Here is a 19475-nt window from a genome sequence, read left to right as displayed (position 1 = left end):
TTCGTTGATAGGTCAACTACAAAAGTTGTCCATTGCAGCCGAATATAAGAATAAAATGGAGGAAATGAAACGAGGCGGAGTATCGATCCACTGTGCTTCAGCCAGTAAACATTCGCCGGTCATCAGTCGAATTTATAAAACATTCGCATCGCCGTAGCCGAATAGTGTGCGTAACGAACGACCACGAGCCACGAGTGCATTAGTCGCCGCAAAAATATGCAATTATACGGTGTACAGTTTCACCGCGTATTATTCATCACCGGTGTGCAGCCGCGTTTGGTTTACACTCGAGAACATGTCGCTTGTAATACAAAGTAGATACTCCTGCTGATGAGGAGATAGGTATATGGCGGTGCATAGATAGCTAGAATAATTTATCGACGTATAACAGTCGCGTAACATTCGCCCATGCGATCAGGAAATTAACTGGAATTGCTGGAATTTCCTTTTATTTCTTGACCGAGTACATGTTTCTTTCAGTAAAATTCAATAAAATTGCGTTAAACGGCGCGATCAAATTTACGATTCGATGCATTTATCACGTGTGGAGCAGAGAATGAAACTCTTTCCTCTCGAAATTGACAGGAAATCTCCGATTTCATCGCTCGACAAAATAAAAGTCACTTTCACCCTATGTCACGCCCGTGTTTCGCTTTCATCGTGAAATTTCGCGTGATTTCGCTTAATTCACTGGGGAATGAGATCTGAACGGATTCAACCACGATACAAATAATGATAGAGGAAAAGTAAAAAGAAAAGGAATAAAGGATGACGAACGCTTTAAACGGCAAATGTCATGATACGATACAACACAGCGTGGTTCCCTTGAATTTGATAAAAATGGATACGGAAATTTGGGGGAGCGTTGACAAAGGTTCGACTGAAAGAGACATTTGCCTCGTTTCCATTTTTTTACTTTACACCGGGGATCGTTCATTCCAGCGTTGAAACGCACAACGTTTTCCTCATTTTTCTGTCTGCCAAATATCACTCCTCTTCGCCTTTCAACCATTCATACGACTATGGCCTAATTATTTTCCACTTCAAAATGTAGCTCAAACAAGCTTCAGGTTTCCATTATCTAGATATTAAACAGTCAAAAATGAATACGAGAGGCTCAAGCACATATTTTTCTATTTCTTTGTTTCCCGTTTGCGAACAGTAATACACGATAATAAGAAAAATGCTATCGTGTGATTCGCATATTTTTAAATCGACTTTTCACAATTTTTAAACAAATGAGGAAAGCCAGAAATTATTGTAAATAATAACGATGAGAAAACACAGCGATGTTTAATTATGTAACAGTGCGAAATTCGTGAAAAGTGTGCGAAATGTTCAATTTTTGATTGGAGAATATTAATCGAAAATTCGAATGTTCCATTCCGTGCAACGTTACAAATGTATAATGCAAATAATCGGGATCAGATAGGCGAAGTAGCTAGCGAAGCGAGACTTGATTTTACTCTTTGTCTTCCGTGTTCCACTGCCACATGAGTTACTCTTTTGAGACAGACTTGTCCAAATTAAAAGCAACGTATTGCCGGGGGATATATTGCTCGCTAGACGTAATGAAATTGTTCCATTTGCTGCTCTAATTGCGTCGGCATTTTTCGCGTAATGCAACCGCGCACACCGTGACGAGAGTGCCGATATTAAATTTTTCTTTTGGCTCGTAGCCTGTATGTCGGTCGTCTCTACGGCTTGGTTAAATATTTATCAGTCTCGGCCCGTTTGCCTTTGCACGCGCGATCGCTATCACCGATTCGAACGCTCTGCTACGTACAAACCACCGAGGCGTTGATCGAGGATCGCTCTTATCGGACTACGTGACGAGCTCTCTGTCGTCTATTTCCAATGAAATCCATCGCCTCGTGGGAATCCCGAGACAGGGAACAACGCGCGAAATGAAATCCGAGACACGTCGAACGCTTCTTGATTAAAAGTCTCGCCTGGTAAATTAATCGATCGAACTTGCGAATTCTTAAATTCTTTTAATTTCACTTTGTTACTCTGTTATTACTTAGATAAGAAGGGAGGGCGAAGTTTTACCCCCGAACTCGTTAATCGATGCAGAGCCTCGACAACCAGAGAATGTCTAAAGTGGGAAAGAAACAACGAGTAACTTTCTCGTCGTTTTAACGAATTAATTTCATTAGAACGGAAAAACTCCGATCGGAATTCTCTTCGCAAAACCAGTTGCGTCTATCAGCATCAGACCAGAGGTGGAACACTCGAGGGACATTACGCCAATTACCGTTTGAAACATCCGTACGGGTCATTTTCGCGGATAAAGAGCAGGGTCCAACTCTTTTCGACGAAGGCAGAAACATTTCTTCTCTTTTTCTTTCTCTCTTCTTCCTTTCGTTTTAATGATGCACCGAAAAGAAACGATAGCGGTGTTGACATGAGTCGGTTGATCTCACGCGACGTTGAATCCTGATGGACTAATTCTCGAAATGGAAGCACGATTACGCGAGCAAAGCCACGTAATAGTCGGTGCTGCGCGTTTGCGAAATCGAGCGTGCCTTTCCGGTGTGCGCGTCGCTCGATTTACCGTCGGTTCGTGTCTTCATTTCCATCCACGGAGCTTGAAGAAAGCGACGACACAAAAGAGAGGACGGTGATACCGATACAAAGAGCCTGGAAAAAGGTGGCTACTTTTCTTTGTGTCTGCCGCTGTAGGATGGTTGCCAACCATGGAACCGTCTATTACCTACTCCAGATCGTTAACATAATGCGTATTAATCGCTGTCGTCGTTACAATGATGTTTCTTCCAAGCAATTGTTAATGACAAAATTAAATTTTCTTTTAAATTTTATTGTGTCTTAGAAAAGAGGGTAATCCATATTATTTCCATAATTGGTACGGTTAATATTACTCTTTTGAATGGATAAATGCGAACAAAAGTTCAACAGCTTCAATTTAGAGTAGATAGAACAACATTACGTCAGGCTGATAAATAGCCTTACTCTATTTAAAATGTTTTGATAAAATGAAGATTTATATTAATTCTATCATTGGTATGAATAATATCCCTTTCACTGAATAGATGTAAAAAAAGTTCAACAAATACTTTTACGTACGCGTAACGCATAGGAAATGGTTGACAAAGGGCAGCCTCATTCTACTTGAACATACATCCACAAGACTGAAACTTCCCCACTTATTACTTCCTACGTCAGTTTTGTAACCTAACGAGCGTATTTTTAATGAAGAAAGTTGATGGGGATCGAAGTTTAGATTAACAAAGGAAAGCACAAAGGAAGTCAACAGTTCTTTTTAACAGTGGTTCGACCAGAGAGTATGTTTCCTATCATCGTTAGTCGACAGAGAACGTTTAGCACAACGTTAAGAACTTCAACGAAACGTCGGGCAACTTTTCTACATCGGATTATCAACGTTGCGAGATGGAATAACTTTTTGTTCTTGTTGTTAAGCCGTTATCGTTCGTCTCTTTTATCGCGGAGTATTTTAAATTACGGTGTTCGCGTCAGCCGTAAAACTACAGTCTGCCAACAGCGTTGGGGGGCAAGAGGGTGAAAGAGTGCCAGAGCTCTCTCGTTGGGGCTCCTGTAATTTCGATGGAAAAAGGACCGGGAAAGAAAGAGAAAAAAAATTGCAACAAACTGTCGACGTTCTACCAAACCGCATCGCAAGAGAGACCGTATGTTCAAGATGTAAAAAAATCAACGGACGTGCATAGAACGATAAACAACAATACCAACAACGATACAAAAGATACAACGAGAAACTTTATTTCCTATATTCGACGAATGAACATTTGCTTCATAATCCTCTCGCTCTTACGAAGATATGAAAATCGTATGGTTGAGTGGATTCATAATCATCGGGTTTATTTCATCGACGAAAAAAGAAGTAATAAGAAATTACTAGTAGATTGGGCACATACCTTTGTGCGGTATTAGCGGCCAGGGATGTAACGGGGAGCCGGCAACCAGCCAGACACATGCCAGCAACACTCCGAACATTTTCACCCCCATCCACTTTGGACAGACGGAAACTTGCCTGCTTGTCCTCTCACCTCTTTCTCCTCCTCCGCCGCACCCTCCTCTTCTTTAACTTCTACGTTCACGTTGCAGTCCGTTGTTCTCTTCTTCTCTTTTTCCACCTACGAATCCCTTTTGCTCCTTCTTTGTCTCTTACTTTCCCGGTTGACCCTCTTCTTCTTTACCCAGACACACACGTACAGACTCTCTATAATCTCTGCATTCTCTCTGACCTGGTGTATTCCTTGCTTTCCTCGTCTGCAACTTCTACCTTCTCTCTCTCTCCCACTCTCTCGATCGTTCGTTCCTTGTTTCGAGTCTCCTCGAACTCTCGTCCAACCAACCTGACTTGCTTACCAAAAGGATGAACACGGCTGGCCGGGCCAGACACGGACGTAGCTGCTCGCGACCGTGCACCGAGTCTCTGACCCACGTTATCAAACTGGTATCATAGTCTCTACAGCTCCACCCCCTTTTTGCGCTGCAACTGACTTCACGCGAACGGTGCGTGCTGTCTTCTCACTGAGAGCTTTTTAAGCACGCCACTGAATTAGTCGAAAACCACTGCGAATCAGGTCGTTGCTGTGTTCTTTCAACTGTGAGAGTATCGTCTGGTGTTAACTTGTCTTTGCACCTGTATTATACTACTATATTTTGTCGAAGTATCATTTCTGTCTGTCGTTAGGATATCGACGTTCTTCGAAGAATGGAACTTCAAGTCGAAGGAAGAATTAGAGTAGGTTTCGCAGATCTATTCTCATGAGAGGTGAGGCTGATCCCCGGCTGCTGATCCCTAGCCACGTGTTATTTCGTCGAATCGAGTTCCGTGTTCCTACGGACCGTACATACGTAGCTGTCACCCCGGTCGCCTTTCTACAGGCTGGAAATACAGATTGGAAATAAATTCCACTTCGAGGCAGCAGAGAGTGGAAAGAACAGGATGCACGAGACTGTTTTGAGGAGGCAATGGATTCGTAAACCGATCTGTCGAGCATCACGACCCGCCCGTTGGAAATTCTGCCAAAAGTCACTGTCACGTCGATGGAGAACCAACGATTGACGTTGAGCCACATTTGAAGTCCGCTTGCTTGATTTTAGTGGAAAAACTGGACGGGTTTTCGGGCTTCAGACGTCTATGCGATTATGTAGTCTCTTCAGTCGTATCCATTGTAACTCTGTTAACAACCTAGATTCTAGTCGCTATATCTCTATCTGTTCGACGTTATTGTCATTCTCGTATTTCATCTATCAGCGTTCTAGAATCTACACTTACTCGAATCGAGTCTAAACACTTGGAATACGTCAAAGTCGATGAAACTGTAGCGATGTCGATGTCTGACTATATCTCCCTCGTTCTACTGCCGCTGGCAAACGTTCGATAACCGAACTGGCAGAGAATGAGATACTTCTTGACTGATGCATCCCTGGATCAAGGCGAAACCTTTATCTTTGAAGGAGACAGCTCAGTTACATCGATAGAAATCTCCGTTGGCGACGGGATGACACCGGAACATGTGTAAGTAGTAGTCACAGCGAGCGGACACTTATTAAACTTTCCGTAGCCTCTGGTCGTAGCGGAATCGTGCTACATCGTACTTCCTTTCTCGCCAGACGAGAGAACGGCGTCAAAGGGAAGCTTCTGGTTCCTCTAAACTCGTGGATTCGTATCACGCGACGCCAACACGCCCATCCTTCTTCGTCCCTGTCCCTCCAACACCACCAGGATCTCCGGCCTCTAATGAAATACTTCGCGTGGTTGACTGGTTATTAAAGCGGCATTCACCGTTCAAAGGAACTGCCGATGATCAACGCTCCACAGCTTGTCCACAGCTCGGCCAACAACATTCGCGGTTGTTTCCAGCGATGCGTGCCTGGAAAACGATGCAACAACTCGTTTCATTCCGTTCTTGTACAACTAGAAACGCTTAAACTTTGATTAACTCAAGGAACTCGAAACCCTCCCCTTCGTTTTATTCGAAATATTCTTTGATTAATCGTTCTCGAATTCGAAAACGCATCTCAAGTTAAAAAAAAAAAAAAAAAAGAAGATACTAATTTTTAATAAAGCGTTTCAAATTATTTGAAAGCGAGTGAGCGTTTTCACTTGACTCGAAATACCGTTTCAAATTTCTATTCCCATTCTCGCTAATCAGGTCACTCGACTTTAAGCCAGTTGGAACACTCTACTGATGCAAACCTGTTGTTTCGCTCGGTTCGAATTCAAGCAATTCCACTAATTTGATCGCAGCTTACAATTACGATTTAAAAAGTTTCAGATTTAGAATCTCGTTGCTACAGTATTTGTTTGACTATTTTTTTCTACGATCGGTGAACAAGTGCGCGCGCAAGGTTTAATTTCACGACCGCAAAACACTTGCAACTTTATCGAGCGGGTCACGAACGCAGAAGTATTGGAAGTATTTAGCGAAGTTGCATTTTAATAGGATGCAAATAAAATTCGCACGCCGCTAACGAGCGGGACCTCGCTTCTGAAAATGTTTTGCACCGGGCATCGTTCTCTTCTTCTCTCGCGCTTTTCCCTTTCTCTTTATCCGGTCGGCTCGCTTTGTTTGCCTTGCCACACTCCTAGATGAGAAGCTCGATGAAGAGACATAATTTGATTCGTGCCAGAAACTAATCCCAAACGTTTACAGGGTTCTCTATAGCCGTACATTATCTCCGAGTACAGTTTCACAGATTGATAAAATTTACATTTGTAGTTTTTTATACCGTTTTGAATATTCCACAAATATAGTGGTGTAATTCGTACTTGTACCGCGACAAATATTACGAGTATTTGACGATTATAATTTGGAACATTAAATTATAAAGACGATTAGTTTTTATCTGAAATATTATCGATGATAACAAGCAGAAAACACGATGAGGGATTTTACAATTCAACGATTAACTCCATTCTATGAAATCTGTAATTTTACGTGTTTAGGGGATTAAATATATATTTTCGTACTCTGTTGGGCATTTCAAAAATAATTCGTTACTTGATTGTTTTTTAAATTTCATAGGTTTATCGTCTACATTTACACGAGCAAATTGCTCTTAAGAAATGAACTCAAGAAATCAAGAAACAAACAGAGATCTATTTCTAATGTTCTTGAATTTTACAGTGAGTAACACTCAAATCAAACAAACAGAAAGAGAACAGAATACGTAACGATATTTTAGTTCATTCGTTGATTAATGTTACGAAGACATTATTCATGCCAATGAAGAAACAATTGTTAACACGATGACGGACGTATATTATAGTTCGAAAGAAAATGTAACGATTGGTACATTAAATCCGAACAATTGCTGCCGCACAGTTTATTATAGCGTAATCCCGTTTCATTAATTAGTCGTGCAGCTCATGCTAAATATTTCACCCCTTACACTTCCTTGCATCTCTGCATTGTTAGAGGAATCCAATTAAACGAACGATTTATCTTTGTCCAACAGGACAACAGCTACCTCTCACTGATATTAATTAATGCATTTGAAAAATATTATTATACCTTGCTTCTCGACCAACGTCTTTAACTTGTAATATTTCATGCTGCGATATAACCGGCGACAAACGTAAATAACTCTAATAATAATTGCTGCTATCTGTTGTTCAGAAACTTTAAGAAATCTCTCTCGAAAATTTTCCCCGAGAGAAACGTTCGTTTCGAGACGCCAGAGTAACCATACGCGGTAATGTCGTGTACAAGAAAAATTTACATGCAACCAGCGATAGCGGCATTGTTTTCGACGCAACGAAAGCTTGTTTGTCTCCGGAAGATAAGAAAACAGCAAGACGGTGTTGTGAGTGATAACAGAACCGAGTGTTCTGGAAGGAATATTATCGTACGAGAAAAATACTAGGGCAGACAGTAAGTAAATTACTCTCCTTCTAAAAAATAACAGGTGTTGATGATATAAGATTATCTCAACTTAACGATACGGACAGCACACCTGCTATTTGTTCAGAAGTTGAAATTTTCTACATTGCACATTACAACTCAGATCACGTCGACAACATAATTAGCATCTTTGAACGCTCGACGGATCCGCTCAATAACAGACGACGTGTCATAAACTTCGACCACAGATTGGGATTCGACGATAGACAACCGGGTGAAGTCGCTAATGTGACGTTACGCTACACACTCTCGACCAGGTATGCACAAGACGCACCACTTGAAGCCTACGCGAGAAGCCTACGGTAGTTCAACAGTCACATGATTTGACAAACATAGATTCCAACCTCGCAGTAAACGTTGACGAAAGAATATCCCCTAAACCGATACTTAGAATATAAACACCAGGCGCTTAGAGAATAAGATACGATTAAATGTTTCATACTCTCACATTTATACTAAACACTTCCAATAAACAGACAAAAATCACAATCAAACTAGAACTCTTTAATCTCCCTTCACATTGAGCGTTAATATCGTTCAAGGTTCGCGATTCCAGTTTTTCAATTTAACCGATCACCAATCAGTTGAGAGGTCGCGAAAACAGATGTAAATGAACCGAAAAAATATCTTGTTTACTGCAAATGTAAAATTACGTTCGACATCTCCTAGTTTTATATAAGATGAAATAATCGGTATAAATATTAAACACTGAATATATAGATCCCTCACGTATGTTCAAACCGTATAATCTGCCCTATCTTTGTAAGTTTTAAAGCGGATAATAATTGAAGACCACAAGGGAAAATATGATAAGCCATCGTATTTTTCCTCTGTAATCTCCAATCGTTGAAGCTTTTAATAATTCTCTAATTGTTTCTGCCATTTATCTCTCTATGTATAAGTGTCCTAATACTTACGAGGATAGACGTGTATATGTAGAGACCGTTAAATATGAAAGGACGACTAACGATTGAATGGCGTGGGCGATCATTAACAAGGGCCACAAAATACACTATTAATTTGAATCTAGCCTGGTAGTCGTAACACTTCATCGTTCCGCGTAGAAGCAATTGAAAGCTGTGATTGCGAGGTGATTTGTACTCGGTGTAAAGCGGCGCTGGCTTTATCGTATTAAATGGATACTACTACAATCGAGACGTGTACTCCGGTAAGCGAGTTACTGAATTTTAATTGCGAAGCTTCCCCCTTGTTTTCGTTGCGCCTTATCGTGTTTTCGCTATTTATCACCTGCTGCACGAAACTCCCGGTTTCATCCGCGTCTTGCTTTAGTCACGCGTCCCTTTGCATACCGATTTAACACGGTGCACCTCGACGAAACGCAATTAACATGATAATTAGCCATTTTCGATGCCTATGCTGGTCGTTTCACCATTTTTAATTGTCGCTAATAGAGCGGACACTCGACCAGGAAAAACTGACAGAGGCGTGGTTTCTTTTTAAACGATGCAAATGATTTCTTTTCTGTGTAGTTAAACACTATCGTATACTCGAGTAATGAAACCGAGAAAACAAAACTGGTGAATTTATCGACAGAAGATTTTCTTTTTACTGTATTTTAACAAGTAATTCATTATTAAGTCGCTTTCGCAAGATATATCAGGTGCTTCTACTATGAATAATGTCTGCAAAATAATGAACTACATAAATTGAAATACAGAGAAAAATAACGATTACAAATACTACCTTCTAAAGTTTACCGTAGAGTTTATGATTATTTATGCTATCTCCTTGCGGTAGATAAATTCGTGAGAATAGGTTCTCTGTTTTTCAAGAGGTTGAACTAATTACTGGATTCGTAAATCGAGAAATTCATAAAAAATAAAGTTGATCGGTTTAGTTTTCGAACGACAAACCAATTAATAAACATTATATCATTGCTGAAGAAACATTCAACCCCAAAAAGCTTAATTTTCTGACTCTATCGCGAGTTAACCAAATACGAGATGGTTAAAGGTATTTTTGAAAGCCTTCGAATGAAAAATTCGCTGGGTTGGTCGATTTCTTGAGGCTGAAGCGAAAAGGGAGCTCGCACGCGTTTCCTCCGGATGTGTAGCAATAAAATCAACGCTATTTGTTCGACGTACAGGTTTTACGAGCGAACGGGTCGCATTGAACTAGGGCGACACCGTCGGTGGCGGAGAAGTGGTCCGTATAAAAGAAGGTAGGAAGACCGTGAACCGGCAAGTGGCGTCCGGTAAAGTGGACCGCGTGAAAGGCGACTTACTGTCGCACTCGCTCGCTTTTGGCTCTGTGCTCTTCAATGAGCACTTCCTATCGCGATCGACGCCACGACAAAGCCGTGCTTTCACCACGGAGACGCTGGACGCAACGTGAAAAGAAGGACGTATCGCGCTTTTACAACTTTGCGGATTGAAATATGCCAATCGTATGAAAAGATCTTCCTCTGTCCTGTATAACTCAAACAACATCTGCAATATTTCAATATGATGATAACTGTTTAACCGTCCTGTGCTCTTTCAATCATTTTTGATGTACTCGTAACCTAACAGAATTCCTTAGGTTCGAAGATAAAATGAGAGATCATTAGGCATCTAGAACATTTCACAGATATGAGATATTTTTAACCCATGCATGCTGCTTGACAGATCTAATAATATTTTTTAACCATAAGAAATTGTTTAAGTTGGACGATAAGATCTGCAAAATTTCTGTGAAAAATAACGAATTATTCTCATCTGCTTGGTAACTGTAGAATAATATTAAGAAAGCCACCTTGCGTTTCAGCGTGTCGTATCGTAATTCAACCTCTTACGATTTTAATCGCATCAATTTAAATCAATCTTCGTAACCTCCGCATTTTTCTTCTATATATGTACATTAAAAAATATACGCTGATATAAATGTTCGCCGTGGTTAAATAATCGAGCGATTAGACGTTTACAGGATATTCATGGAAATAAACATAATTAATATAACACATACACGGGTCGTGCAGACCTGGTCGTTACATTATGCGTCTGCATACGGCAGAGGGTCGAAGGATGAAAGTGGTAGGTTGAGAACGGAAACCAACTTGTTTCGATGAAAAGAGCGAGATAAATTTAATAATATATTTTCTAAGTGGCGTACTCGCCAGCCTTTTCAAGGATATAATACATACACCGGTATTTGTGTAATTAGATCACGTTCGCAGGAAACACAAACACGTTTTCTCATTATAACCGATAGAGGATTTTATAAATTCCCGGCATAATGAGACACCGCAATCCTGGTCGGTTCCTATCCTCCACGGAAAATTAGAACATATTTGCGAGTGATGTTGCGCGATAATAAATTTAATGAAGCTGCTTTACAAAGCGATAGCGGAAGACAGGAGGGAAATAAAAGCAACGTTAAACGAGATTTCCGCGACTTACTGCACGTCGTTTCTTTCAAACAGGCCACAACAACACCGCTCGGTACACGTGTACCGTTACTTCTCGTTAAATCGTACGAGAACAACATTTTGGTTGAACATCCTTCTAATGTGATCTCGCTGCGAATTAATTTCTTTTAAGCGCAAACCGATCGGAAGCTTCGAAATCATGTTTTTCACCATTTAAACGCTACGAAGCTTAAATACACGTACGTTTAACGATACACTTGATTAATCGAGCTTCTGACAAGCGAGTTCACGTGCAAGGAAATTAACTAAAAATACTCGATCAAGCCTCGATAAATCGTTCACGCTCGATACGCGAACGAACAAAGGGTTGAAAATTGTCGGGCGTGAACTTTGACCGCACTTAACGCGTCGAGAGCAACCTTTCGAAAAACTTGTCGCTACTCGGGATCGTCTTGCACTCGACCGATGCATTTTTCAACGTCGTGTCACGTATTCGTAACGTACGTGTAAGAGAACATCAAAGCAAGCCGGGAGGTAAAATTATTACGCACGCATTACGAATCGCGGAGCGTGAAAATATGAAAAAATTTGCAGCAGCAGGAAAACATCTCGTCTTTGATAAATTTAGAATGACTGGTTCTATCCGTTGCAGGAGACTTGTTTCGAGTAGTACTTTTAATTGGTCACAGTCGAGCACAACCAAAATTACCTGAGTTTTTTGCTATATCGCTACTTCCCCTTTCTATGCCTTAACGAACGCTGCTGTTCCGCCGGATTTCCCAACAGACCGAGCTTACGAAAAGCCAAACGCGGTTTAATTGGATCTTCCTCGTACACCTGCATAAGATTAACTCTTGTAGATACATGTGCTTTCTTACAAAATCGTTGTTACGACCTATCTATTGACGAGCGACTAAAATCGAGCGAACGCTTTAAAGAGATTTAGAGGATAATGGTTTGTTAGGGGCAAGAGGATAATTGAGTGTAAAAGTGGATCAAATAGAATGTTTAAAAAAAGTCAACAAATCATACAGCTGTCTACGATAGATACACTGCTCGCTCAAGAAGTTGCAATACCTCAAATACGAAATCGAACAAACGTTTTTGGAGAAAAGGAGGAACGAATTCCTCCAGTTTTATTATATAATAAAGTAAGTATAATAAGTATAATTAATACAGCTTACTAGAGTTAATTGATTCTATTATTTCACGTTCAGAAAAATGTTTAAAAAAATGAAAAATGTTTGGTTTACCTTCTTTCTTAATGCTCCAATTAACACTAGGATTGTTAACGTTTAAAATATAAGGAAATCAAAATGAAAGATACATAAAGAGATATACGATGAAAGCTTTATCTACATATTTCATCGAAAATTATCGAAATCCTCAAAAATCCGAAAATTTCGTTATAAATTTATGAAGATACTACGAAAAAATACGAAGTAATTATTTTTATTCTGGTATTCGCTACAGTAAATAATAAATCTACACATAGCCAGCATAAATTACAGACATTGCCAGGCAAATTATCAGATTTCATTTTCAAGTAAATAAAAATCGTGGTTTCCCACTAACGATATGTGTTTAGTTAAACTCATTAAAACTGTAGTGCATGATATCTGGTTGATTATAGATACATGATATTTCTCCAATGCTTTCAATAACACGGAACAACGATGAAAGAAACACGGATAAATGATTATTTATGATTTTATCGATTGCTACGGAATTACGAGAATCCGTACGCCCTGGAAATATTTAATTCGATAGAAACACCAAGCGAAAATTAAATTCTATTTATCCGTAATATTTGCACAGCCTATCCATTATAAATTACACCGGTATACCGATAACATTTTTGTACACTTCGTAAAATACGATTTTCATTGGATTTCTCACAAATACGATATCGTCGTACGCCGTAACAAATTTAACTAAAATTGGTGGTTGATATAGATCTCGGCGATATTTTATCACCAAAAAATAGATCAGCGCCAGTCTTTGCTTAATGGCATCATCAAACTTTTTCCCATCGACTGGCGAAAGGATTTATTTGCAGAAAACGCGCGGAAGATCCGCGGAAAAACGATATTTCGAGCGAAAACTATGAAGCGGCTGGCAATAACGTAGCATAGTAAAACGAGTCTCGATGCCGAGTTATCGCGCTTACGCTCCAGCGTTTTATTTATTGCGATCGCGTTGCGCACAGCCAGACTAATTAATATCTCCGATATGCAGATTACTGGTCGCTATAGGATTTAGTTTAAATGAAACACTCGTATATTCCTTTAAACAGAGTTTTAACTAATTTTTTTCCTGCGATCTCCCGTTTCGTCGTTCGTTATATTTTCCCAACAAGTTTCCCCAATTACATCCAAATACTCGACCCGATTCAAAAAAAAAAGAAAAAAATGTCCAATGCGCCAATTAGACAAGACGGAAAGCCACCAAAGCTCTGGAAAGAGTTGATAACTCGGCTATAAAGGAAAAGTCGCATCTTCGATGTTTCCCGTGCCTCTGATTCACGAAGCGGCACACGAAACACGGTTACGTGTAACGCATACACGACGAGAGAAATTTCCGTGGCCTGGAGGCGAAGCAACGCGCGGGAACCAGAGCTTGAACACGAGTGGCCGTGAATGAGAGGTACGTATACTCAGCCACCTGTAGCAAGATATTGCTTCTGTCTTATCGTAAAGCAAGATGGATGGAAAATAAACTGCAAGGCCGCGTATATGTTCCAGTTCGGTCGACTGAATGGAACACAGGAGAGAGAAAGAGAGAGAGAAAGTTAGAGACAGATAGGAAAGCAGGTGGAGAACAGGCTGGCCGCGCACCGGGATTCAATTACCCCAGAAGAAGACCAGAATTTTGTATCATCCCCGGGGCACAGCTACAGATTTTCAATGAATCTTGTCTGATTGTACGTGATCGGTAGGCCGAGTTAGTTACACGACCGAGTCTAACCAATTGCCTTCGTTCCTATCCTTGCCTTTTCTCGTCTTTCCTTTCTGTTTCTCTGACTTCCTGTTCCCTTTCTTTACTCACTGTGTTTCGCCCGTTTGATTAATTTGCCAGACATCGGTAAAATCCGCAGGGAATGTTTTGATCGTTGGTTCTTGATAAACGATAACGGTATCGCACTTTGCGTCAAAGCTAGACGTTATTATCCGAGGTAAATTTGTTGGTTTCTTGCTACCGTGACAGTTTAATTACATTCTACTCGATGCCGATATAGGAGCTGGTTTTGTGTTACGTAAATGATACACGATTCAATTAACGGTACGCGGCCTCTTTTTAATTGAAAGTTGAGAAAGAACGAGAGACGAGAGAATAGATTCGTAAAAACGTGGGAAATTCGAAATTAAGATCGCATCAACTTTGCCTCGGTTGCTACTTCAAAATTAAGAACGTTTAATCTACGCGGGCAGATGTATATATCATCTGTAATAGCGCTAATATGAAATTAGGTTAATTCGGTGGGCCGCGATTTATTAATGTAGCAATGTTGGAATTAAGAAGCGCGTTTCAGCAGATTACACTTACAATTTTTCATCCCTTATGAAATTAACGTTTCCCAGACGCACGCCCGTGGATATTCTTACGCGGCGCGCTTTTACCGTTTCAGGTTTTAGCGCAACTTTATCCTTCGCCATGGGTGACATAAAAAAGGGGATTTGTAACATACATATTCCTTATTAAAGATATCCGGTGATACGTTTAAATAATATCTGCGCGTTTACATGCTTCGCAACATTAACCGCGTTAAAAAAGTGTATACTTTAAAAAGAGGAAATTTGTGTTAGGACTGATTAAAAATACAATGATCGAGACGCAACCCGTATAAACATCATCAAGACGAGCATTTATTTCATTTATCGAAGATTCTACAGTCTTTATCTACCTGTCTTAATCTAAAATATCAAACGAGATAATGCTTCGTGATCTTAATAACTTTCTAATAATATTTGAGGTTTACCTAATTTTTTAATGCTGATAAGCGAATGTGTGTATTCTGAATACGAGAGACATTCGGAAATAGAAGAAACGATTACGTACTCGAATAATTCCTTAGAAAATCTACCGTCGCTTTAATTTTTCCAATTCCGTAACGCATCGTCTGAACAGTTCGACCGAAATCGAACGTTTTCGCCTGATTCCCGAGGCGACATAAATTTCGAAATCACATTGACCTAGAAAGAAACTCGTTTGATCGCCTTCATCTTCGCTGCACCCCATCCCACCTCTCTTTAAAAAAAAAAAAAACATTTCTTTTTCCTCCTCGCTTGCAGCCTTTGCCCAACCGTTTCAAATCGCGTTTCGCGACGACCTAAATATTAATGTGCGACTTTATTAGATACCGTTCTCGTCACATTTGTTTGCCAACGACTCGTTAAACGATATGAACGCGTCTCTCAAAGCATTCTGTCTCTCCGAACAGCGAGTTCAGTCAAGCTGTTTGTCGAGCTCTAGTCTCCTTCTGCCTTTGTGCTTTTTTAGCGACCGGTACACGCGCGTTCTTGCGGTTAGTTATCATTTCCAGCCTGACTGTTTCGCGTTCTTGCGACCGACGTCCGTGGGAGCGCCGCCAACTGACTGGCAATTTAAAAGACGCCGCGTGTCTTCGTGCAAATTGCTCAAGGGAAGCAGTTCGAACAAGAATAGCCTGTCGCCGGAGTGGCGGATAAAGGCTGTCAGACAATCGAAGATTCTTGGCATTCGCGATGATCTCAAGATTTTTCGATATTTCCAAAGGATCGAATGATAATCTCGAACAGTTTCAGGAAAGTAACTCGATCAGCAATCAGATTAATGAATAAAAATGATCAATTAGGAATACCCAGTATTCCCGAGAGCTTCGAAAACGATATTTCGAATATCGATGAAGATTTGCTCGATAAAGATTGGAAATATTCGTAGCTGAAATCACGCTCCGCCGATAGCTGTGGTTGTCCGGGGAAATAATCGATCTATCATCGGAAATCGCGTAAAATTCATCATCACCGTGACTTAATTTCCATCGAAAAATGTGGTCCGATAATCTTGAAAATTGAACTGTCTTCCTATTCTTCCGCTAAATCAATTCATGACCACGATAGCAAATGGTTGTTCGCAACATTAATCTCGGAACCATATCGGCCATTATATCGAACAAATAAATTTCGCCACCGAAATTATACACGCGCGATTGTTTGCGAAATCGTGCATCGGTTATTGACAGGTGAAGCCGCGTGTATTGTTTGGCTAAACGCGCATAACCTTACGTAAAGATTACATGGGTTATAATAGGTATTCATTATGGCGTGAAAACTAACTTTCATTCGGATTCCGTCTACTTACTGATCTAACAAAGTTAAACGAAGCCAAAAATCATAAAAATTGCGAGGCATAACGCTAACAGGCCTTTTAAAGCCGTGCTCTTCCGCTGACAAGGCCACGCAGCTTACCTTTTTGCATTCCATTACAAGACACTGTTTAGTGTAAATGCGTATAGCTCTGAAAGAGCGCAGAATTTTGTTTTAAACTGTGAGCTTCTATACTCGGCAAAATTAAATTAAATTGCAGCGTCCCCGTTTTGGGGGGCAGATAAAGGAATTCCCTTCGCAACAATGGAGTACATGTTTCGCATAGAAATAAAACTTTATACCACCGCGTAAGGTAAACCACACGCTCTAAGTCGAATTCTAAATAAAAATAGGATACCCCTGGGCATCATGAAAGTCTCTTATACTAGTTCAACGCATCATTCTAAGAAATAATTAACGCTCGAGCCGCCAAGGCTGCCTTCATTCTGGCTCAAGTGGCTATCTCACGTTTATTACTTTCTACTATGCGAATAATTTTATTTTTTAAATAAATTTATACACTTGGTTCTATCACTACGAAATGCAATATTCGTCGTTCGTCATAATAATTTGGTTTTCGCTGAGAGCGACAATTAAAACAAGCTAAAATTTTTTAGGCTGGTAAGCAGCATCGAGAAGACAGTTTCGAAGAAGCAATTCTTCTTGTTCGTATCTTTGTACCATGTTCCTACGCATTTAATTTGATAATTTAGCAGCGAGAGCGTTGATCGGTGCGTCGTTACAGCGTCGTTCCTCCACCTGTTTTAATGGTCCTCCACCTGTTGGCGGCGGTGCCGCTTGGAAAGTCACGTCATTTGATATTCTACCCTTCTCTTTTTCCCTCTAAACATTCCGAATGCAACGTACAGTACTTCGAACCACGAGAAATACTCGCCAATCGAGAAAAACGAGTTCACAAAACAAAATCAAAAAATCCAATACTCGGGAAATACATCTGGTTGCCTTCTTAAACATTAAGTTATTAATCTAGGTTTTTGCAACGGTCGTAAAAAAAAAATCGTAAAAAGAAATCGTGATAGACCGTAACATTGATATATAGCAGCGTAAAGTAATCGTTTGAAAAGTTTTCGACGATCACGTGTTACTTCACTTCCAGGAACATTTGCAACTTCGTCTGGATATCTGCGATCGTGGATCGTGCGATAATGCTTGTAAAAAAGTGGTAATAAAGCGGCCCCGTCGTCCAAGGAAATGTAATGGTTTCGCTTTCGAGTTTCGCGGCTTTTTTCCTTCGTCGTGATAACATCCCCTAGGGAAAGGTTTGACGGCGAACTTTGAGGATGATCGACGAGAGAGCGGAAAATTAGCGACAACGCGGGCTTTCTTGGAATGAGACGTTAAGCCGGCTTTAGATCGCGAGCTCGCGTGTGAAACGCTTAAGACCCTCGTGAATTATTTTGCGGTTCAATGATCAATAAGCTTGATTATGATGAAGGAGTCTGCCCGTTTGACGAATTGAAAAGATTAGACTCTAACTGAATGAAGATTAAAGGTTGGGACTCGTGGTTACCACTTATACGCTATTGCAATGACGATTGTTATAACAAAACCATGACATTAACAATTCATCTTGAAGATAATGTAGCTTAGTAAATCGCTAATCGTAATTCATGTTGACTATTTCGAGATGCAAACACATATAAGAAAGTCACACGAATATTCTGATTATTCGTGACAATACACAACGAGGTTACGACACTTGTAAATAAATCTACGTAAAACCGTACCATATTTCCAAAAAATACGAGAGCGTAAATAATCCGTTACAATAACACTAACAGTTACCGGCGATTCCGCGAATCTCGAATAACAAACTGTCTCTGTTTACAAAAACTCTAGCACAACGCCTCTATCGAGCGAACCGAACCGTTTTGTAAATAAACACGCGAAAGTCGTAACTATCATTGATGCCGTGTCGTTACTCGGCCAACACGTGTTCGCACCCCTTTCGAGCGATATGAGAAAAGGTGCATACTTACCGACATGCAAGCAGCTTCTATGCACAGCCGAACGAGTCTCGTCAGCGTCGTCGAGTACAGGAATCTCCGAGAAACCAGGCTCGAAGCACGAGCCGCTCCATACGTCGTTTTCTAATCGGCATGAATGCTCACCACCGACAAATCTTGACGTCACGCGAAAATTGAAGCTCACAGGAAAGAAAGGCAAATCTTTTTACGGCGTGAAGACGATGTGGAGAATGAGAATCATCACGTGTCGCGAAAGAATGACGCGACGCGGAGCCGAGAGGGACGAGTAGGAACGCGAGCACGCGTGTACAATCTCGTGGAATGCTCGCGGTGTACTACTGCGCCGAAACCACCCCGAACGACTGCCGGGCTGCCGCCGCTGCTGCTGCTTGCCGTCCTACGAACCCCACCTCACGGCCAACCGTCGCTGCGGCCCCCACCGCGCGAACGCCAAGCCGTGAGCCAACGGAAAAATGGGTGGAAAAGTTGTACGGTGTATGATCGGACGATTATTGGCCTGGCGGCCCGTTGTCAAAGCCTGAAAGGTACGTTTCTCATTCTGTTTACACTCGTGGACGCCTTCACCGGAAAACGGCAGCGGCTTTTTAGGAAGAAGTGACAAAGAAAAGGTACAAGGATCGATAATTGATTCGAGGGATATTGGAAATTTTACAGGTGTATTTTTTTTATTACTTTCCGTGTTTAGTGTATTTGTATTTTGCACTTTCCTATTTTTAGTAAAACTATTATATATTGGACAGCTCAGTTTCGATATCGATGGAATATGAAGTTACACCATATTTTGTGCAATTTTCTGCTATCGTCTGTATTTAATGTATTTGTATTTTTCGTTAGTTTG

The 19475-nt window shown here is 40.6% G+C and overlaps 1 protein-coding gene across 2 annotated transcripts in view; it reads right to left on the bottom strand.

Annotated features, from left to right (window-relative positions):
• Positions 1–18997, bottom strand: part of LOC100651761 (disintegrin and metalloproteinase domain-containing protein 10) — a 157750-nt gene extending 138753 nt beyond the window's left edge. Inside the window, exons 1-2 of one of the 2 annotated variants that reach the window (XM_003397306.4) lie at positions 18629–18997; positions 3915–5882 (exon numbers count right to left, since the gene is read on the bottom strand). In XM_003397306.4, the coding sequence (XP_003397354.1) occupies positions 3915–4005 (91 nt within the window). In that variant the 5' untranslated portion in view covers positions 4006–5882; positions 18629–18997. Of the gene's footprint in view, positions 1–3914; positions 5883–11992; positions 12012–18628 lie in introns of those variants that run through there. The other variant, XM_048408055.1, reaches the window with a different exon arrangement.
• Positions 18998–19475: the final 478 nt, after the last annotated feature.

The sequence above is a fragment of the Bombus terrestris genome, chromosome 8 (genome assembly GCF_910591885.1).
Source record: "Bombus terrestris chromosome 8, iyBomTerr1.2, whole genome shotgun sequence".
Lineage (NCBI taxonomy): Eukaryota > Metazoa > Arthropoda > Insecta > Hymenoptera > Apidae > Bombus > Bombus terrestris.
This window is presented reverse-complemented; position numbering and strand designations above follow the sequence as displayed.